We start from the raw sequence: 23,335 nt of genomic DNA, 5'->3' as shown, positions 1-23,335 counted from the left end.
TATTTACAGAGGATAATGCATTCATTTTGTGGGTGATTGGATGATAATGATTATGATGATGATGAAGATGATTGTGATGATGATGCATGACGATGATGATCATAATGATGATGATGATGATGATTATGATGATGATGATGATGATGATGATGATGATGATGATGATAGTGATGAAGACGATGATGATGAAGATAATGATTATGATGATGATAACGAGGATGATGATGATGATAATGAAAATAATGATGATGATGATGATGATGATGATGATGATGATGATGATAATGATAGTGATGACGACGATGATGATAAAGATGATGATGGAGATAAAGATGATGATGAAGATGAAAATGAAGATGATAATAACAATAATTTTTTTCCCCTTCCACAAGGTTCTTTATATTCAAAACAAATTCCATCATATACAGTATATCCATATATAATATACAAATAAATAAAGAAATAATTTCCATACATAATGGCTTGACACAGATAATAATCATCACGGCCGAAAACTTTTGTGGCAGATAAAAACAAACATTTATGACAAAATTAGTACTTTAAATATATAATTTAAAAAAAACCAAACATAAAATACATGATCATGTTTATGTTAGCACATTTCCAACACTCTCAAAATATTTTCTAAAGTGAAACCATTTCTTTTCAATTTATTCTCTCTGAGATTTGTTTGGTATATATATTTTTCCATTTCATAATAACGTTTTAGAGCTGATAAAATTATATAAAATGATGGTAGTTGAATTCGTAATCTAGCTGAAAATATTTCTTGTCTTACAACCATCAGAACACATTTGAGTGCATTATTATTGCTACCGCAAAATCCAAACAATTTATTTTGATTTGTAAGTTTGATCCTTTCCCCCGTATTACGAAATATCCAGAACTCTAACTTCGACCATACTTCATTAGAATAGTTACAAAAGCAAAAAACATGTATGATAGTTTCATCATTGTTACTATAAAAAGTACATTTCTTGTCAGCCACTACACCAAATCTTAACAAACTGTTCTTCATATATAATATTCTATTTAAAATCTTGATTTGAAACCACCTCATGTTGATATCTATTGTTGACTGAAATGGAAATTGACAGTACGAACCCCAAAGTACATCTTGAAAATCTAAAAAACTTTTCCACTTTGTAAGGGCTTTACATTCTTTTACTTTTTTTTTTTTTAGCAAAGACTGATAAATATGTGAACAACCAACATTTGTTTTCACCACAAGGTGCACGGCTTCGAGAATGATAGGTTCTACGGCCTCACTAGGAGCTACATGTGTAGTCATTTTAAAACCTGACCGAATTGCATTACAAAGACCATAGTACTGGAGGAAATTTGTTTGTATGTCAAATCTCCGCTGAAACTCAAAATATGAACAAAAAGAACCATCTATTTTTAGGATGTCATTCACAAAACGTATTCCTCGTAAATTCCAAGCCCCCAAAATACCACTTTGTCATTTATTATAATAACAATAATGATCGTGTATTAGGAGGAGGAGGAGGAGAAGGATTACGTCTATGATAATCGGAGCATAATGCATTCATTTTGTGGGTGATTGGATGATAATGATGATGATAATGATAATGATGAAGATGATTGTGATGATGATGCATGACGATGGTGATCATAATGATGATGATGATTATGATGATGATAATGATGATGATGATGATGATGATGATGATGATGATGATGGTGATAATAATGAAAATAATGATGATGATGATGATGATAGTGATGACGACAATGATGATGAAGATGATGATGGAGATAAAGATGATGATGACGATGAAAATGATGATAATAATGAAAATAATGATCGTGTATTAGGAGGAGGAGAAGGATTTCGTTTATGATCATGATGATGACGAGGGAAAGATTATGCAATCATGGCAATCAGCAGTTACCCAGTTAAAACCTGAGTGAAGAGTGGCAAAATTGGATTAATGTCTTGCTAAAGAACTCCTTGTAAATTTGATAGTTTTCGTAACTAAAGAATGAAAGATGGATTGCTTGAATAATGGTCTATGTTGAATACTTTTAGATGTAAGTTTTAATCATGTCACATTCTCAAAAAAACATAAATCGGGACAAATAAAAATTAACCCTAAACCGAAAAACAAAATCATGAAGCCTAACTCTACATCATTTTTGACAAATGAAATCCGCAAATATCGTCACCATAATCAAGACGAGTGAGATCGCCTGTCAGATCTACTAAGGCAGCGTTTTTTTTTTAAAACCGGGTTGCCCGCAAAAGACCCCTTGGGTGCCGCCAAAGAAATTTAGTTGCATTTTAATCAAAAATTACATTTTGGAATAATCGGGAATAAATCAATTTCATGAAAACAAATATTAGAAACTGATTGATTGATGATTTAATTTAATTCACCAAGCTTCAAACATACAAGAATAACAGATCAACATTATGTCAGCTTGAATAGGACAGGCCTAACCCACGAAAGCTCGAGAGCTTATTTCCAGTAGGATCCCCGACATACATGTACAACATTAATAAGTTAAAATAGTAATATTTACAGACAGATAAGAAAAGAAAAGAAAAGAAAGGAAAAAAAACTTATTAAAGATAATAATGATGATAATAATAATAACATTAAGCTGATGATAGAAATGATAATAAGTACAAGAAGAAAAAGAAGCCGAAACTGAAGATAAGAAGAAAAATAGGAGGAGGAAAAGGAAAATATTGATTATAAATATCTTGAATTTCTATAACGTACAAAAAAATAAGTATATACAAAATTAAAAATATGAACTGGCAGAATATTTTCCTCGTAACAATTCGAAACAATATGATTCCAAGCAGCCTGATTGCCTTCATATTCATTGAGGTACCCGAATATTCTTTTAATCGACCGTACACTGTGGTGCCAGAATAGCGTCATATTCGGACAACAAGATGACCGAATATATCTTATTTGTTTTAATATCGAAATTACAATGGTACCACCAACGTTCGCTTTACTCCCTCGTAACAACTAAAACCAGAAAAATACTTGACAAGGAGATGCCCGAATATCTTCATTTTCGTGAATCCAAGTGATTTAGTGAATATATACATTTTGTAGTCATGTATTCGGCGGCAAGATTCCTGCATATATAATTTTATTACATGAATTCAGTAAGTTTTATATATTTCTACCATTTTATAACAATTCTACCGTATCTTCTTTGAACAAATTGGGATTTAGGTAGCTATAATTTCTTATAAGGGTGCCGTGACTAAAAAGAGGTTGAGAAATGCTGTACTAAGGCAAAAGGCAAATGCCCCTTCCAAATCAAATAGCAAGAAAAATACGAGGGAAGTAAGCCAAAAAGGAAAGAAAGAGGGGCAGGTACAAGAATATTTCTTTCTTTATCATTTAGGCTATTTAGAGCATCGATCTGTTCTGGAGGAAATCCTTACAGATTGGTGATAACGTACAACTACAAGGCATGAAGTTCGAGCATCTGAATCACAGAAACGTAGAGCTGAAGAAAAGAGAGCAAGACGCCCTCTTACACCAAGCCTAGTGGAAATCATCAAACCCAAGAACTAAACCAAAAAGCATGCAGCAGTAAAATTGTCGCAGAGGGAGCTCGACGAAGAGTTTCGATGAAATCATGTCTTGAAAAAAACATGGCAGCCTCCACGGGGCTCACGTTGTGGAGCAAAAATCTAGATATTTCCCGTAATTTATCGTTTGCCGTGAAGATGATGATAGGTAAATACTGAAAACATAGATAAAATTATTTTGATTAGCGATTTGAAAATTTTGGCATTATTATATTCTAGAAATATTGATGTCTTCATCAAGTTCATGAGGTTTGTTTTGTAGTATTGTCCCACTTGTACATTTCTGTGTGGTGTGGGCTGTGGATAACCCTTGTAGCTTTAATACCAGTAGATCCAGGGAGGTGAGACTTTAAATGGAGATTCCGTCTCGAAAGAATTTCCCGAGGGAAAGATATTCAAGATTAACTTGGCTTAACAACAAGTAATGTAACCCTCTTCAGCCATCAAATCCATCAACAGCCGCCCGGCTCTGGCGATCCAAATGTTACGAAGTGTTACGCAACGCGGCCTGCTTCCCTAAGCTCTCCAAACACTTGGTCGTAAAAAAAAGGCTTTGAAGCCATGCGAGTCACCGAGAAAATGACGTCATACTCATTGAAGATGTATATAGCTATAACAGACAAAAATACAAAATCGACAACTTATGGCACAAGGCAACCTGCTATTGGTTATCAAATGCTTTCGCTGTGCTCGGATAACTCTTCTGAAGACGTAGCCATCTGAACCAGCGAAATCGACCAAGGAAATCGTGAGTTAGAGTGAATGCAAGTTTCTCATCATCATCACGTTCTCTTCTAATTATTGACATTTTCCGAAAGTTTCCGAAATTTTTACATAGCTAGGAAGGTAGTCCATAAGTTTATCTCTTAAAATAACTAAATGAAACTGTGTTGTATAATTGCGCATTTGGTTTAATGAGGGTTAGAAGTTGTCAATTCATCACCACTTTTCACCCCGAGTACGGGCCGGCGACGCGAAAGCCGCCGTGCTCGCTGGGCTGTACATGCTGGTTGTTGTTGGTGAAAACACACATAGCTGCATTACTACCCTGGCCGTGTATTGAAAGTTGTGCTATTGATTCTCAACATTTCAAACACCACTGTACAAAACTCAACTGATTTCATTCAAAGGCAGTACTATAGTGACGATTGATGACACCTAAAGAGCATTAAAATACAATTTGTTCAACTTTCTGATGTTAGAAAGAATAATTTAAAAATTAAAATTGTGAGTCTACTGTCAAACTTGCCGATCAACCGCATCGGGATGATTATGTGCATTTGTACTGTATGTTGTGAGTGTATTGACTATTCATGTATTCAAATGCTGCCTATTTACATGGAGCGGCCTACGCATTCACGATGAAACCATTTAACCGTACATTCTGGTTCGCTGCAACGAATAAGATTTTCCGTTGATGGAATTTCACACGTGCATAACTTGTATTGGTCTCCAACTTCCCATACACCAGGCTCAAGAATCAAATCTTCCTCAAAATCAGTCAGAAAGTCTAAATCGTCGCCTACCAAATACTCTTCCCTACTGTACGCCGCCATTTTTGTCGATAGCAGCCGATGTGTATTTCCAACAATGCATTTCGCGAGCCCTATGTCACTCAGTTTCGGGAGTGAAATTTACGAGCTGTGCGGTCCGGGTGGGGGATTAACGGGATTATGATAGGGGGAAAAAAGACTCGGCGGTGCAACGGACTGCTTCAAAGGGCCCTCTTAGATGCGGAATCCATTTAACTCACATGCCCTGGTAGATCTAAGTAGGAGCGCTGGTCCGAGAATGAGGATCGTCTGCATAAACAAGGATATCCTGTATACGCGGACAGAATGCGTCCTAAAAATATAAGGAACGTTCTTGGGATCGTATTCTTACTCTGACTTAGCGCACTTTTTTTGTCGACTTCGGCACGCTGGCGATACGAAAAACAAGAGTTCACTGTCAACTTCTATGGGTTGTCCGTTTTCCCAAGGATTTATTGCTCATAATGTGAAAGTCTCTGTTCAAAGTCAAAATGCATCGCGAAAATCATCGCGGAATCTGTTTTTCGCATCGCCAACGCGCGGTTCCGAAATGAGAATCATCAGCGAAAATATGGACGATCCTTATTTTTGCGGACCCATCTGTCGACGTTTACGAAGACGATCGTAACCTAGGACCAGCGCCCCTGCCGTTTACGTGCAGAATCAGTAGTCATAAAGCTAGACATAACTCCAGATCCTAAACCAGCGGGTTTGGTCCTATTTTGGGAAATCTAAAAAAGTAGTAATTAAAATTTAGACTTGCAAGTTGCAATGCTTTTCGACTCCTCTGCTCTGGCCTGGGCATCTGGTCAACCACTTGAAATTTTGATTTGAAGATGTCTTTGATTGGAAAAAGGGGTGCTTCCTTGTCCTAAACCAATTCATCCATGTTGTATATCGTCGATTCAACATAGCCAACATGCATGCGTGGTACCGGCGCAGCACATATGAATAACATCATGTTGTATATCGTTGATTCAAGATCAAAGAGAAAGTACGTAAGTACGTAAGTGCTCTGTCTCTCAAATCTTGTCAATTGATCATGTTGAGAGCATGTTTTAACTCATCAAGACATCAAACTTTCATAAGTGACCCAATTTGAAGGAAAATTGCTGAAATTTTAATTTTGTGTTAAAGTGTAAGGAAATTCTCTACTGAATTTTCTACATCTAGAGATCTAAAAAAAAATGTTTCAAGTTCCTTAAGTAAAGCTTTGAGTCTTGAAATTTCAATCATTTATCTGTTTAACTTTTAACATGTCTTTATCTCTATAGGGACATTGCATCGGAATCCCATCCTTCATTTGAAAGCAATATGCCAGCCAGGTCAAAGGTCAATTTGGCAGAGTACCATTAGGTCGACAGTCCATAAACCAACCACTGAGCCCACAGACCAAGGACCGAACTCGTACCTTGTGGATGAAGGGGAAAGAGAGCCTGAATTCTACACACCTGTGCCTCTTGAAAGTGGTAAGCAAGACAAAAAAGAGATTGTCAATATCTTGGAATGGTGAAATTTGGGTCATGATGACCATAGGCCAGTTTGTAATTATCTCATGGTGCAAATGAATCTGAATATCCACAGATCTTTTAAACATAGAGAAGTCCCACTCTGTGCATTTTAGAATGATCAGTGCCAAAGTGATGGTGCTGCCACATGAATACCTATTGTTTGCATTCTTGATCGAAGTAATTCAGCCTGTTTTCCATAGAATGTACTTTGATGACCACACATCCAGTTATCATCCCAATGGGTTTTACAATTGTTTACAAATGACCATTACCTGGCAATGCATACATTGTATCTACAAACTGGCTTACTCACAATAAAATATATTGTTGAGATTTTGTAATGGTGAAAATTGGATCATAATTATTCTCCAAGTTGTACGTTTTTCTATTGCCTTGAAAGTAGTAAGATCTAGGCAAGACAAAAAAAAAAAAATTTACTTCTGGTAATATAAACAATTCTATCATGAATTTTTGCTATGTAGTTTTCATCCACAAAAAATTATGTCTTTGAAATATGTTGTGTTTGGTTTACTTCAAAATGGTGAAGAAATTGTAAAATTCTTTTTGTAAAACTCACTTGAAATTTAGTCAATGTGATCTAAACACTTCTCTCCTTACAGTTTTAGTTTCAATGAAGTTTGAATGTAGCATATTCAGTCAGAAAGGTATTGCGTTGTGATAAACAACAAGCCGTTATCATTGTCATCATTATTAGTTTAAACATAAATAAATGTCAGGTTTGACAAATTTCAAAGTACCTTGTCGTTTGCCCAGCGGAGCAGCAGTCTCTACTCCTGGCCAGACCCTCCTGCCAACCCGAAGACTCCAGGATCTCAAGGGTTACTATCGTAGGCACTCCAAACTCAGGAAAGTCAACCCTCATAAACAGCCTCCTCGGGAGACGAGTGAGTACCATTCTCCATACTTACCCTCTTTAAAGGGATTGGAAATCTTTGTCTCAGATTCTAAAACAAAATCCTGGATTTAGCTCATGCTGCAATGCTGCTATGATAAAGTATAAACCTTCAGGTCAGTTTAGAACCCCATGATTTTTACAAGCCGATCGCCTGTCTGATTATCAAGATATTTATGATTGGAAATCAAATTTAGAGCTCACTGACCTGATCCTATCCCCTCCCCATCCTCCTGCCCCATCGTCATCCATATATGTATAAAAAAGAAACCTGTATATAAAGACCCATTTCCCCATTTTTAAGACTACTTTCTTGTCTCCCTGGAGTGGATATTATATATAGGTTTGAGTGCAGTTTGTAGCTAGATTGGAAGGCCTCGTTGTGAATGAATATCATTATATTTGTGCAGTTTTTACTTGATGCAAGAAGACAAAAATAAGAAAATATATAGCAATAAACTTACCACACGAGTTGTATCATCACAAGAACAAAAATGAGAAAGTTTTAGATGTAACTTCAAAGTAACTTCAAGGATCCCCTTCTCTCTATCAACAGATATGTGCTGTCTCACAGAAGGTCCATACAACCATGAGCAAGGCCCTAGCTGTCATCACACACAAGAACACTCAAGTGGTAGGTCAAAGGTCAAATAAGTTATCTTTTACTTGTAGTGTTTGTCATTCAGTGTTTGTAAATCATGGTTAAATCACCGATTTGTAATGTAGAGTCAACAGATCATTGGATGTTTCTTAGAGTAGATTTTCCATGCGAGGGAGCACAGTAATAAATGTCACACTTTTACAGTTACAGGTAAATTGTGTAATTGATCAAACCCTTTATAAATGTGTACACGGGTCTTTGGATAAAATTACGGTTCAGCATATAAGTGATCACCCACCCATATATGCACTTGAAAGCATTCCAGCCAGTTGCCATTTCTACAGGCAGCGCCATACTCATCAAACCACTATGACGTTCACACCCTAACTGGTAGCCATTCATCACCCGGGTGGATAAAAGCAATAAAGATAAAATGCCTTCTTTAAGGAGATGAACGCCTTCTGACATTCTCCTCCAATGGTAAATCTCACATAAATTGATTTTGTCATGTTTGATCTCTATTTTGTTTATAAGGTGCTGCTAGATACGCCTGGCCTGATCAGCTACACTCAAGGCAGGAGGTAGGTGTGTTTTACATATTAATAAAGTATTTATTATTTTTTTGGTTATTGAAACTCTGAATTTAATTCGTCACAAGGACGAATAAGGTGGTCTGTCTTCAAGTCTTATGATAGATTATAATATTTACTATCTTGAGAAAGGGAGAAGTTATATAGACATGTAAACAATGATGATCGTCATGATGATCATGATGATGATGATCTTGATAGTAATTGTGATGACGATGATGATGATGATGATCATGATGATGTTGATGATTATCATCAACAGACCATGATGACATCAGACTGAAAAAAATGAGAGAACATTTAGATAGCATATAGTCTCAGCTACAACATACTCAAAAATCAACAAAAATCAAGCCGAAATAACGGCGATATTGCTCGCAAAAGACAAGAATGTAGAATCCAGATTTGAGAAAAAGTCATCTCCTATAAGGATTACACACGAAAAGTAATGGATCAAGTGATAATAGGGGAATAATAAAGGAAATATGGTTGTTTATTACATTATTTGCGATTGTACGTGTTTTAATATTCAAAGGAGATGGTACAGTGAAAGGTCAAAAAGAAAAAAAGTGAAGAAAAAAATTGTTTGAGACGCCCGGACTCGAACCAGGTACCTCGAGGTCGGAAGTCAAGTGCGTTACCGATATACCAAAACATTTCCCATAGAGATTACATGTAAACGAAAAATGGAAAACTCAAATCCCACTTTGTAAGTGAAATATGAGCATGATCCCGGCATCTGATCGAAAAATAGAGGGCACACTTACGATAGCATATTGTCTCAGCTACAACATACTCAAAGCTCAGCGTAAACGAAGATAAAACGACGGAGATATTGCTCGCGAAAGACAAGAATGTAGAATCCAGTTTTGAGAAAAGGTCATGTCCCATAGAGAATACACGCAAAATGTGATAAATTGACATGCCTCCTTTAATCGCAAAAATACGCCATGATGCTATTGTCAAAATGAAATATTGTGGTGACTGTATTTGTAGAAAATATTCTCAGCTAAAACATATCAAAATTTGAAAGAAATTTGGTCAATATTTACAGAGATACAATCATTTTTCCAAAAATCTGCTAACGTCATAATATGCAAATTGAAATTTTGAGTTCGGAGGCCATTATGATGACGTCATGAGTTAATTGAGGGTCAAATGAGACATGAAATCATATCTCCGACTCATAATCTATCTAAATATGAAAAAAATTGGGGGTATCTATCCATTCTGAAGAGTTAAAATGAATTTTGTATAAGCTTGTTTTTGCACATGTAATGTGGATAGGGATAACGCAGATCCGCGCGTGCTGTTAACTTTGACGGACGCTCATTGCGTTATCACTGGTCAGAAAAAGGTGAACAAGGTATCAAAATGCTTGGAAAAATGTGGTTGATGTGATAGAGAAAATTTGGCGTTTCTATGTTGTAAAATGTCAGTACGCGCGATTACGCGCAAAAAATAAGTGCTCTCGCGCAAAATTTTGAAAATACTTACAATGGCCTGAAACGTGTGCAAAACAAATTTGGAACGAATTTGAGCATTTTAAAATTTTGATGCGCGCGTACGTGCGCGTCGAAGTGCGCGCGCAAAATTTGTTGACATTTTTAGTTGACATTTGACCTGAAGTTAATGTATACCAAATATGGTTTATTTTTGATTACTCGTTATCGAGATATGATAGTGACCTGATTTTTACAAAATGGCGCCTGGATGACGTCACGATGACCCCATGAACTTGAAAAAGTTAATTAGACTTGAAATCATAGGGCTTGATGACTGACACAAATTTGAAGGAAATTGACCATGTCGATTTCGAGTAAACGTGTGGACAAAAAAGTGTACGGAAGAAATAAAAATAAATAAATAAATAAAGAAATAAATAAAGAAAGAAAATTCTAACGAAATCAATAGGTGATCTGTCATCGACAGACCACCTAATAAAATAACTTCATGTAAATCATGTCATGGTAATGTACAAAGAATGATCATTCAATTTAAATGAAATATGGTCTTTAAAATAAAATAGGAGAGCAAGAGGAAAGCCAATTCCATTGACCATCTGTTGCAAAGTTCCCTTGAATAATGTAATTTACACATATTTATTACAGAGCAGATACACACAACAATGAAAATGATATGTATGAATGTGTACAAAATCGGAAGAAAAAAAAGTTTGAGAAGTAAAAATAGTGTATTGATTGGAATAACTTGCTCAAAGTTATTTTCAGTGGAAGTGCATGCAAATTTGTATGCTTTACAAGTACAGGGGATGACCACAAAATGTAAGAAATTTATTTTTAACTCATTTGACTTCTGTCAACACTGTATAATTGAAAAATTTAAATGCCAGGCTCATGTTATTTTATAATAAAAATGTTTTGCTTAATCTGCATTAAAAAAAAAATTGTTCTTACTTTTTTTGTAGACACAAGTTACCTAGATCTCTGCTAGTTGATGCTAAGAACACTTTCTTGGAGTCCGACCTAGGTAGGTACTATCTTGGTTACTCGCTCTCTTTTTATTGTTATTATCATGGGTTTGGCATCACCTTTGCCTGAGAGGGGAAAACTGAAGTAAATCACTATGACTCTTTTATAGACGCACAGAATTCAGTGGGCTCTCGATCATGGGGAATTTGACACCATTCGGGTATTTATTACCCAATAAAGGGTGTTGCCAATTACCAGGATTATTCTTCAGTTTTATGACCAACAGGCCTTGCCTATATATGCTCTGCAATATCCACCGATTGCCCCAAATGCGAAAGTCATTATCTTAGGTATCTCCCAACCTAAGCTTCTCTGTGAGACTAGGGGAATTTCTTTATGGCAGGTTTGCTGTGTGTCCAAGATTTGTACACCCATTAATGGTATTTCCACTAAATCTGGTGTCAGCGAATTATAACCTACTGTACATGGAAACTGACGCCCATCTCCTTCTAGTTTAAGTCTCTCGTGTATAACCTGTATACATGTTCCAAGTGGGATGTGCAGAGGTACCACTACACCAGACTTTCCCCTACTCTTACACCAATGGTGCACTGGGATCTTAACATTCATTGGTAGTGACTCTCATATAAGCGGGGCCTGCATTCAACGTCCTATCTGAGGAACAGAGTTTTTTCCACTTGAACATCACCTGCATCTATGAAACGGGTGAAGGGCAGAATCTGCCATTGTAATATTTGCTGCTATCCGTTTGAGTGCTTTAACTCTCACTTTCAAGTTTTCACCTTTGATGGAGTGATAGACAATCCGTTCAGTTGCTTGTATTTGCATAACATTCCTGGGTTCATTGCAAGTCGCAGTAGGCGATACATGAAATCTAGATACACTGTACACGAAATATAGATTTGTCTCTGTGTTAGAGCACTGTAGAAAAGATGGTGGCGGCCCCTTTGTCACCCGCTTGGAACTTTAAAGTCTTTCATGATGTACGAGTATAAAGTAAGAGTTAAATGAATGCCTGGATACTTGATTTTTATTTGACATATTCTTGAAATAGGAAAGGGAGATCTAGATGTAGGAGAGAGTCAACAAAATATATATCGTATAGTGTTAACCCTCATTTATGCAACGACACAATGATGCATAACAGCAACCCATATATGAACCCCTCTGACGATAACCTCCTTGGAAAATATGGTATCAAATAGAGTATAGGAAATGCAGAGCAGCCCTTCTAGGCTTTTGAACTGTGATTTACATGTATAAAGGGTCCAGAAAATCTGCACTCTGTAAAGAATTCTTTTTGGGGAGGGAGGGGGGGGGGGGGGGGGGATAGGCTCCACACTATAGCTGTTCCTTTGGTTTGATGCTTCTTACTTTTCAGAAATAGACCATTTGGGTAATTTTTGTCTCACTTGTTTGCCATACACCTGAATGAGGCTCAAGGCTGTGCAACGTGATTCATTCTAATTGCACGTCATGTATATTAATTTTAATTTTGAGTCATTGAATCAATGTCACTATTTCAGCCTGTATGCCTTGATCCTATGGTGTATGTATATGTTATTTCAGTTATTGTTATATTCACTTGCCCCCTCTCTCCCTCCTTCTCTCTCCATCCCCCCTCTCTCACTCTCTCTCTCTCTCTCTCTCTCTTTCTCTCTCTTCAAACTTCTCTCTTTCTTTTTTTCGTTCAACCTTCCATTTTCCCTCTTCTTGCATGTACTTGTATGATGATTATTGTTGTCTCGCCGAAATTTGACTTCTCCTAATTTTCATGAATGTATTACATGTACTTAGGACTAGTATGTTTATTTACTTGTGTTCATTCCATTTTCTACTCTCTCTCTCTCTCTCTCTCTCTCTTTCTCTCATTGTACCTTCTCTTTGCTCTCATCCTCTCTTTCTCTCTCTACCCCTTTCGCTCTTTCTCTCTCACCTTCATGAGCCATGTACCCTTCCCCTGCTCTTTTATATCTCTTGCTAGTACATCCTTTCATTTAATGTACATAAACAAACGCAATATAATTCTGTTGTATTGTCAATATGTTACTGATTTATTTACTATGTTTTGTAATACTATTGTACATGTATATGTATATACATCAATGTACCTTTGTAAATTGGCCCTTCCAGCCTTGTGCTGCAGGTCGATCATTATATACCAATAAGTAAAAAATAAAATGAAATAAATATATCTTGTATACTACAGTTGCAGTGTTGGTGGATGTATCTAACACATGGACCAACATGAAAATGGATCCTGAGATTCTTCTTCAACTCTACACGCACCCACATATTCCATCTATTCTGATCCTGAATAAGGTAAATGTATAGTATTAAAGCAAACCTTCGTGTTTGTTTGTTTGTTTTCCATGACTGCTAAGAAAGCATGTGTATGCTTGGAATTAAACGACCAGGGGACCGATGGCTTTAAGTCCTCTCTGAAGGACCTGGTAATGAAGATTAGTCCCTTACCAAAAAGCCTATCCGGTAGGCGTCGGGCTAAATGGCAAGTGTACTAATCGCGTTATGGAGACTGACATCGGCGCGGGCGTCAGCCCGAGCGCCTATCATCACTGGTCAACTCATCATTATTCATATATGTGTATCGTATGTGTGACGAGCGAATTTGCATGCATGATTCATAAGACTAGCCTTATTTGGTGATCGATAATTTTGATTCAACCAATCAAATATCATCTCCAGGTTCCCCATCGCTCATTGGCCTATTTTGGTCTATGCTACATAAATATTCATGAAAGAGCTTTACAGGGGGTTCGTAGATTTTCTACGAACGAAACATGGTACATAAAAGAAAATAAACTTTTCGCATGCACCAGTGATGATAGGCGCTCGGGCTGACTGCGCCGATGTCACTCTCCATATAAACGCGATTAGAATACTTGTAAAGCCTGACGCATATCGGATAGGCTACTTACCAAATGGCCCTAGCGTATCAATTTGGTTTCAAACCGAAACCACATGGTTTCTGGACCACTGCTCTACCACTGAGCTATCGCGCCTTCTTCTGTACTACTGTGGTTTTTGTCTTAAAACTGTTAGTAATTTGCTTGAAGGGATACCAAACATTCTACCAAAAATTAATGTAGAAGTAGAAATAGAAGTGACTGAATCCTTAAAGGTAAAGACCAGTTTTGGAAATGCTCCCCCTCTCAAAAAGTGAAATGGAAGCTCTTATTACCAATCATGTGAAAGAATATGTTTTGACTAATACAAGATGACACAAATTTTGCCGGGAAACTGCCTACTAATTGAACTATTTGATAAATTATTATATCTATTTGGACCGGATAGATATCGTGCATGTGTCGCGTAATCCCATATACATCTTTCTGTGTACAGTGCTTGTAACTTTACCAAGACTGGGCCAAAGTTTCCAGAACTGCCCTTTATCTTTAACCCTTTCTGTACTGGGGGGGGGGGGGGGGGGCCTGGGAGGCCCCCCCCCCTGACATTTTCGAAGATTGCGCCGCCCTGACATTTTCGAAGATTGCGCCGCAACCGCTTGGAATTTTGAATTGTCGTTTCATGAATTTTTTCCCTCAAGTCTTACGCATTTTGATACCATTTTCGTCGAAATCGGATACACCTGTAAGGTGTTACATAACAATTAATATGCGCATGTCATCAAAAATATGCTATAATTGCATATATTCATGTACAAGCAGAAATGTATTTCTTCCTAAGTTTTGCTTTTACATGTTTCTCAAAGTAACTTAGAACAAAAGAATACATTAGAAATAAAACAATAGATATAAAAAGATATAAAAAACAATAAAATACAAAAGAAAATAAATATTTGAAAATTGCATCAAATTTGCATAAATTATCATTATTAATTACATCAAAATAACTATTTTGTGTTAGAAAAGAAGTTTCATATGAATAATGGGTTTCTTTAATTAACATTCAAAAAGTGGAGTCTGACAAGTTTTGTAATGATTCTAGATCTAGTTCCCTGTATATTTTCAGATTTGATATTCATAATTTATGCAAATTAAACTATGCATTTTCAAATATCATAAAAATAATGTAACCTTATGAATTTGAGATGAAGAAAACATTTATTCAATACATTTTCAACATTCTCCACAAGTCTAGAGACAAATATGAAGAGTTTTCTGTAAAATGCATGAAATTAGCATTTTGCATAATTAATTAGGCTATAATGACAACAATTTGCATATTAGGAAAAAACTAATTATATACCATCTTGTTCCTTACGTAAATATCTACAAACATGCACATTTTCGCGTTCATCAGACTTTCGACGGCCAAGATCATAGGGGGGGGGGCCCTCCCAGCCCCCCCCCCCCCCCCCCCCCCCCCAGTCACTAGGTGCTCAAAATAGCCCAGTACAGTAAGGGTTAAGTCATGACAGATGCTCTTAGAATCATACCAATAATGCATTGAAAAAAACAGGCTGGCTATGGAATTGGAATCCTTTATACCTTATCTTTTAAGACATCACATATGAATCCAAATTTTAAGATGGGTCCAAGGTTATGACAATGGATTTACTTTTTATGTCACTTTAGACTTTATATATTCATGTAAATAGACATTGTATTTTTGCATAAACATAACATATCTCTGTCTTATTCATAATTTCCAGGTGGATGCTGTGAAGGCCAAGCAGTCTTTAGTTGAGATCACCGAGGTTTTGACGGAAGGTGTGGTCGATGGCAAGGAGTTTGTGTCTCCCAGGAGGAAGGGGAAGTTCAAGGATCGGATCAGAGAAAGTCTGAATTCTGAAAGGACAGAGAAAAGGCAAGGTGAGGAGGAAAGCGAGATGGGAAACGATGAAAGGAACTTGGTGGTTTCCAGACTTGCTGATAGTGGTGTGCCCAGAGGTGGGACGGAGTCATCAAGTAGCCCGGACAATCCATCTGTGAGGGTGAATGCTATGCAACAGATGAGCTGGTCTCAGACGTCTGTCGGGGAAGAGGATAAAAGTAGACTTCATGTCCAGGATCATGATAAATTCAGCAAGGCCTCTTCAGAACTCTCTAGCACCAATCCCGAAGGCCACATACAAGAAAATAGAAGTCACATGACCAATCATGTGACAGATGGCACAAGTCAGGTGATGGAACCCCCCAAACTTGACCAAATACAAGGAAATGAAGGTCATGTGACAGATCATGTGACAGACGATTCAAGTCAGGTGACAGAAGGCAACACAGTGCAATCACATGACCTGGACATGAGAAAAAAAGATATTATGCAGCAGTATACTGCCAACCTCTTTGAACTCTCGGATGATGGAGATCGAGTGGTTGCTAGGCAAAAGAGGGAGGGGCATGATGAGGAGAGGATGAAGATGGAGAAGGAGGAGATGGAGAGGGAACGAGAGGAGAGGAAGAGAATGTGGAGGATGGCTAAGGAGAGGAGTGGATGGAATGGATTCAAGGCTGTCTACATGGTATCTGCTCTCCATGGAGACGGTGTGAATGATCTAAAGGTAAGCTAGTGATGTGTCTCTTGTAAGGTACCTGCTTTAGTGACTGCGTATAACAAACAAGAATCCCAGAATAGATTTCCAAGTCATTGGAAGTCGATGGAAGACCTGGGGGTGTTTCACAAAGACTAAGATCGACTTTAAGTTGGAGTTAACTATGGCAGGCTATTCATGCCACTGTTTGCTCTCACCAATAACTGGCATTGGTCTCTCAAAGGATGTAGACAGCATGGTCACAGATCTAAATAATTTGCATTTTGGGATGATTCATTATTGAAGGAAAATATAATATCATTATCTAAAGATCATAATGGTGAGAGCAAACAGTGGCACGAACGGCCTGCCATAGTTGATCCAACTTAAAGACGATCTTAGTACTTGTGTAACACCCCCCAGAAAGAAGACACTAGAAGAAGTAATGAGAGATTCTGCCCTCTGTCCTTGGCGAGGTGAATGTTGAAGACGGGAATGTTTGGAGAATGGCCATTAAGGGAAATGGAACTTCCGCCCCACAGGGGCCATGCATATTGTCACAATCATTTCATGAAAAGAGGCGAGACAAAAATATTCTAACTTTATGGGCAACAGTTTATATCGCTGTCAGATTCATCCTACACATACATGTCGTAAGGTATTAATGTGTAAATCTTCAGTTATTAAAGCCTGTCTGTACTAGTTTGGCCAGGAGAGATTAAACCACCCAGACACTGACACGTGGCCATCTCAATTCTCAGCTCTCAATTAAAATCAGAAAAAGAGGATCATGGGGGACCGATAGTCACAGATTAGGAATTGTTTTATATATAGAGGGAGCAAGTACATGTAGCTACAAGTAGTACAGTGGGGCTTTAAGAATTAAACTTTTTTGTTTACAACACAAATAAGCCTTCAGACTTACACTTCTTTGCTGTGTTTATATTCAAGGAGTTCTTGGTAACCAACGCCAAGCCTGGTGATTGGGAGTACCATGAGGATGTGGTGACCAACCTTACTCCAGAGGAGATCGTCAGAGATGCAATTAGAGAAAAACTTCTGGAGACGCTACCTCAGGAGGTCCCCTACAACATATCACAGGTATGGAGCGAAACTGGTCAGGAATTATAATAACTGTGTTTTAACAAAATAAACCATGTTTGTGGTGAACTATTTTCCCTAGAGGAGATTTTCAAAGATGCAATTAGAGAGAAACGTCTTGAGGCACTTCCTCGGGAGGTCCCCTACAACATCTCACAGGTGTCAAGCAAAACTTGGTCAGGAATTATAATAACCGTTTTAACCAACAAAATAAACCATCTTTGTGGGTACCAATGTTGCCTCAGAGGAGATGTTATTTTGGCCCATAGAGGTGGAACCACATTGTTAAGAAGTGGAGCTGGTAAATAAATGATCTATTACACTTGATTAGGCTCAATATTGCCTAAATTTTCTGGTATTCTGATTTTGGGTGGTTTTGAGCCAAGAAGTCTTTTTTCTATTTTGTAGTGATGTCATTTTAAGCGATTCCTTTCCCTTCTTGTCTCCTCAACTGTTGCTCTCTCCCTATTTCTCCCTCTTTCTCTCTCTTTCTCTCTGTCTCTCACTCTCTCTCTCACTCACTCTCTTGATGCAGATCGTAATACCTGTATAAATTACTTGACCCATGCTATAATGACAGTTATCTCCTCTACTTTTGTCCTTTAGTCCACTGAGTTATGGAGGACAGGGGAAAACGGTGAGCTGCACATCGTCCAGATTCTGATCTGTCATAAGAAATCTCATGTGGTATGTATATCATCTATTTATCTTCTTGTACACCAGTAGTTTGGATGACCCCTCCCTGCAAATAGCACCCCTCCCTCCCCCCCCCCCCTCCAATTTTTTTTTTTTTTAATCAACTTACTTTTTTTATATTTATACCTCCATAGATCAATGTCGCTGGGAAAGGCCACTTTCCTAAGCAAGGAATATGGAAACAAAAAGAGACTTGAAAAATAGTTTAGATCATGCCCAAAATCTTAATCCCCACCTACAACCGGTATATGTTAAACCAGTACACAGTTGTGTATGCAAGAGTTTATACAACATATGTGGAATTTTGAGTGAAGTATCACTAATACTGTTCATGGTGGAGTCTTCTCATTGTAGAGGTGTTGTGGTCTGGTGGATAGTTCTGTGGACTGTGGATCACATGGTTTTACAGCTTGAGTTCCACAGGGGCACTAATGTCTTTGGGCAAGACAATAATCCACATTTGCCGCTCCACACCCAGGTGTTAAAGGGAGTGGGTAGTCAGTTTCCATGTGCAGAAGGCCATAATTCGCCGACACCAGACTTGGTGGAAATACCATTAATGGGAGTACAAATCTGCACACAGCAAACCTGTAGGCCAGTCAAGAATTACATGTACCCCCTATTCTCTCGGAACATGCTCGGAGAGTCTTCGGGCAAGGGGAAAAGCAAAGCATTACATAAGGTCTAATGGTCATAAAACTCCAGGCTAATCCTGGTGATTGACAACACCTGTTATTGGTTAAACACCCGAACGAAGTCGAATTCCCCATGAGAGCTGACTTCTATGTGACTTTAAATGGGTAGAGGTAGAAAGGAATTCTGTGAATACTGCGTGCACTGAAATCAGTAGCCTAGCAGAGCTGGGGTAATATTTGAGCACCTTGAGTACCTTGCAGGGTGGATATGTGCACTATAAAGATATCCTTTTTTTTTTAATGCTCCTTGGAAGAAAAAAAAAAATTCTTTGAAAGAATACAATGTGTGGGATTGTTGTGCCATGAGATGGAATGATTTCCATCTGTTCTGTGATCTACGTCTCATCCATTCTCTCTCAGGTTGTTACTCTGTCCATCTGTATGATTTATATATGTCATTTAAAGGGAGTCACTCGTCAGTTTCCATGTGCAGAAGGCCATAATTCGCTGACACCAGACTTGGTGAATAAAAGTCATTAATGTGTGTACAGGTATTAGGTCTGCACACAGCGAATCAAGCAAATCAAGAAATACCACCTCGTCTCTCAGAGAGTTTTCGGGTGAGGGAAAAGTGAGATGATGACTTTACCATGTGGGGGAATGGGTGGAAAATGCAGTACATTACATAAGGCCTGCTGGTCATAAAACTGAAGGCTAATTCTGGTGATTGACAGCACCTCTTATTGGGTAAACACCCGAACATTGTTGAATTCCCCATGAGAGCTAACTACCGAGTGTCTTTAATTTTTGGATACTTGAGTGGAAAAATAAATCAAATCAAATTAAAGGTAAAGACCAGTTTTGGAAACGCCCCAATTTCAAAAAATGAAATGGAAGCTCTCATTACCAATCATGTGAAAGAATATGTTTTGACTAATACATGATGATAAAAAATTTGCCGGGAAACCGCCTACTAATTCATATATTTGGTATTTGTTTCTCTCATGGTCTGTGAGAGATATAGGGTAGTCCCATATACATCTTTCTGTGTATAGTGCTTGTAACTTTACGAAGAATGGGCCGAATTTCTTATCATTTTGATGATTCCAGAACCTTGCAGATGCTAAATGCTAGATGATCAACCTTTTCTGATCGATTCCACAACGTTTCTTTCACAATGCTATCGCATGACCATAACTGGTCTTTACCTTTAAATCTTTTCTCATTCTTGTCTCAATTTCTCACACAATTCTTCCTTCAGAGGATGTTGGAGAAGAAGCTAGCATGGATTGGTCGCCAAGCAACCCAAGATCTGATGGATGCGTTCCACTGTGATGTCAAGCTGAGTCTTCATGTCAGATTCAAGAAATGAAATGCACCAAACCATCTTGTATTCTAGATCAAATCACTCTTAAATGTTCTTTATCAATATATTAAATATGTTTATGAATGTATGTTAAGTGATATGGACAAGGACGTGGTCCTTTGTATCTTAAACCTTGTAAGCGTTATGGAACAATGATCAATTATTGTTGGGCTGACACAAGGTCTCAAAACTTAATGTGACTCTGATAGTTACCCCCCCCCCCCTCCTTTTTTAATCTGAGTAATATTGAAATAATTGTTGAAATAATTGTTGGTATGATATTATAAAAATACACCTATTCTTTCCCTCTTTCATTTCAGAGAGATATATACATGCATAATGGTATGTTCAGTAAATGAATTATGATTGCATCTTTCTGACATTTCAGACTAGATTCTGACATGCTGCCTCTTGAGTTGCCAATTTGCAGGTAGACATTAAAAGGGATTCAACACATCATAAATGATTGGCATGGGGAGAAGCAGAAAAGTATGCATGTTATGCTAATTTTGAAAGATCAATAATAATGTGAGGAATCTCAAGACTATGTTGTGTGATGTAAGGGGTTGGTCATATCATCTCTACCAGTTAGCAACTGTAGCTATAAAATAAAATCAGTCTATATAAAATAAGTATTGGATGCAAGAAAATCAGTGCCGAAGTCCCATAAGCATTATCAAAATCCTATGATTTGTCTACATAAACTGATTTTCATACTCTATCTGTGATATATGACAAGGCCTTTATACATGGAGGGTTATCTTTAACATTTCCATTCAGATCAGCTTTTTAAGGAATTATTCTCGCCAAACATTGTATATTTTTTGTCTACAAAAAATGCTGGAATGTATAAATAAATAAACAAATGAAAATAAAACACAACATATACTCAATTTATTAGTAGTGCTTTTTATTGTAACATGTCCCCAGCACACTCATGTGTACAATATACATTATAAGTAGGAGTGTAAAAACTCCAATGAGCTTTACGGTTCACTTGGACACTGTTTCATAAAACTTATTATCAATAACAAATGCAAAAATTATATAACTTTGCTCCCAGCCAATCAAATGCCATGATTTCAATAGCTTATTAGTCATTGTAACTTTTTGTTGATAACAAGTTTTATGAAACAAGGCCCTGATCTAGTAACCCCTGCCACCATAGAGTAATACAGTAAAACATTCATTAATGACCCCCTGTATAGAATAATCACCTGTCTATAAAGACCACTTTTTTTGTTTTCCTTTGAATAGTGTTCCTCATTGGAACATGTACGCAAAGACCACCTGCCTATAAGGACCACATTTTTGGTTTCCTTTTATTAGTGTTTCTCATTGGAAACATGTACCAAGAGAGCCTGTACAAAAAGACCACCTGTCTATAATGACCATGTTTATTGTCTTCTGTGGGTGGTCTTTATCTACAGGTTTGACTGTAATGGCATTGTAATAAAGCACCTTTTTCCTTTGGATACAATGCAATGAGTACTGTTTTCATCTGTTAGAACATTAAATCCGCAGGAGTGGGGGAGGGGGCACAGGAGGGGGGAGGGGGGGGGGGGAAGTTACAATTTGTCGGACTCCATATGCTTGTTCCTTGATCCCTTTAATTCAATTGACAAAACAAAGAAATCATGGGACTATTTGCACATACTGGATCGTAATGGTGAAAATCAACTGCCACAAGTAATCTTTATAATATTTTGGGTGAACATTGTTTCAAAATGCCCTAACAAAGCTCAAATTACATCTAATAGAAATAGCAGTAAGTTGTGTTTAAATAGTTCCTTTTTTGTACATTCTTATATTCTTACTTCTCTTCTTGAATTGTGCACTTAGGTCATTAGTTATGTGTATGTGGAGTCAACACGTATTTATAAATACTTTATATTATCATTATTACATAGTGACAATTGGTAAATATATTGCATCGCTTGCACATAAGACATTTGAAAAATACCATGCATAATGTCAGTTCCACACAGAGGAAAACGATATAGCAGTGTTTACAAGTAACTCTCTACAATTTGACCTTACAAAAACGTCATTTTTGGTTCACAATTTGTCTCTAATCCAATGAATTGGCTACGTGACTAGAAAATATCTTAAAGGATTCAGGAGCACTTCAGATTAAAAGTTAAATTTGAAAAATGACAAAATATTGATGTTATTCTATTTAATACTGACATTATTTTAATCTTGAAACCTGTCATGTCCCAGGGGTAATATTTTTTTCTTCAAAATTACCTCCAATTCTAAAAGTAGTACCGTACTCATCAGTTGGAACCTAAAAGTAATCTCAGGCATTGAAAAACTAAAAACTGAAATGCTTTGTAAATGTGAAATTATCAAGTTGTTTTCCTGAACCTCACTGCAATTTCTCAAATCTAGAATGACAATGTCCATCAGAAGTAGGACTACTTGAAAAGAGATTTAACATAGATTAATTTCAACCAGCCCTTTTCATGGCCCCTACAGAGTACCAAAGTACTTTAATAAATCATACATGTATTCACTCATCATTTAGGTTACTGGTTCTAAACGGACTGGAGCAGGGTAAATTCAGTGTTTGCCTCCAGTGTCATCACCACACCACTGATAAGCATAAAACTGTTTGGAACGAGCAACCTTGATAACTTGGCAAGTATGACGTTATACTTTGGTACTACTTTGGTACAGTACTCTATTTGTTTACAAAAGACATGATGTAATCCCTGAAAACCTGGCCTACAATTGCTAATCCACCTGTAAAGTAATTTTAAAATGACATGTTAACTATGACAATTCAATGAACTGCTAGTGAAAAAAGCCTGCTGATATACAGTTGTAAATCAAAAAGTAAACCATACCATTCTCAAATAAACTTTACATA

The 23,335-nt window shown here is 37.2% G+C and overlaps 1 protein-coding gene across 1 annotated transcript; it reads left to right on the top strand.

Annotated features, from left to right (window-relative positions):
• Nucleotides 1–3,636: 3,636 nt before the first annotated feature.
• LOC580935 (GTPase Era, mitochondrial) lies at nt 3,637–21,935 on the top strand. The gene is made up of 11 exons (XM_030991945.1): nt 3,637–3,755; nt 6,414–6,608; nt 7,425–7,555; nt 8,120–8,197; nt 8,699–8,745; nt 11,183–11,244; nt 13,417–13,529; nt 15,844–16,692; nt 17,614–17,763; nt 18,370–18,450; nt 20,356–21,935. The coding sequence occupies exons 1-11, from the start codon at nt 3,647–3,649 to the stop codon at nt 20,464–20,466; spliced, it is 1,926 nt and encodes a 641-aa protein (XP_030847805.1). The 5' UTR covers nt 3,637–3,646; the 3' UTR covers nt 20,467–21,935.
• Nucleotides 21,936–23,335: the final 1,400 nt, after the last annotated feature.

This window comes from Strongylocentrotus purpuratus, unplaced genomic scaffold, assembly GCF_000002235.5.
Source record: "Strongylocentrotus purpuratus isolate Spur 01 unplaced genomic scaffold, Spur_5.0 spur5_scaffold_2, whole genome shotgun sequence".
Lineage (NCBI taxonomy): Eukaryota > Metazoa > Echinodermata > Echinoidea > Camarodonta > Strongylocentrotidae > Strongylocentrotus > Strongylocentrotus purpuratus.
This window is presented reverse-complemented; position numbering and strand designations above follow the sequence as displayed.

Bases quoted from the DNA above. Each gene is read 5' to 3' on its own strand.
- LOC580935 (XM_030991945.1), top strand. From the start codon at position 3,647: ATGAAATCATGTCTTGAAAAAAACATGGCAGCCTCCACGGGGCTCACG. The intron at 3,756-6,413 runs GTAAATACTGAA...TTATCTCTATAG, and splicing joins TGCCGTGAAGATGATGATAG to GGACATTGCATCGGAATCCC. The intron at 7,556-8,119 runs GTGAGTACCATT...CTCTATCAACAG, and splicing joins ACAGCCTCCTCGGGAGACGA to ATATGTGCTGTCTCACAGAA.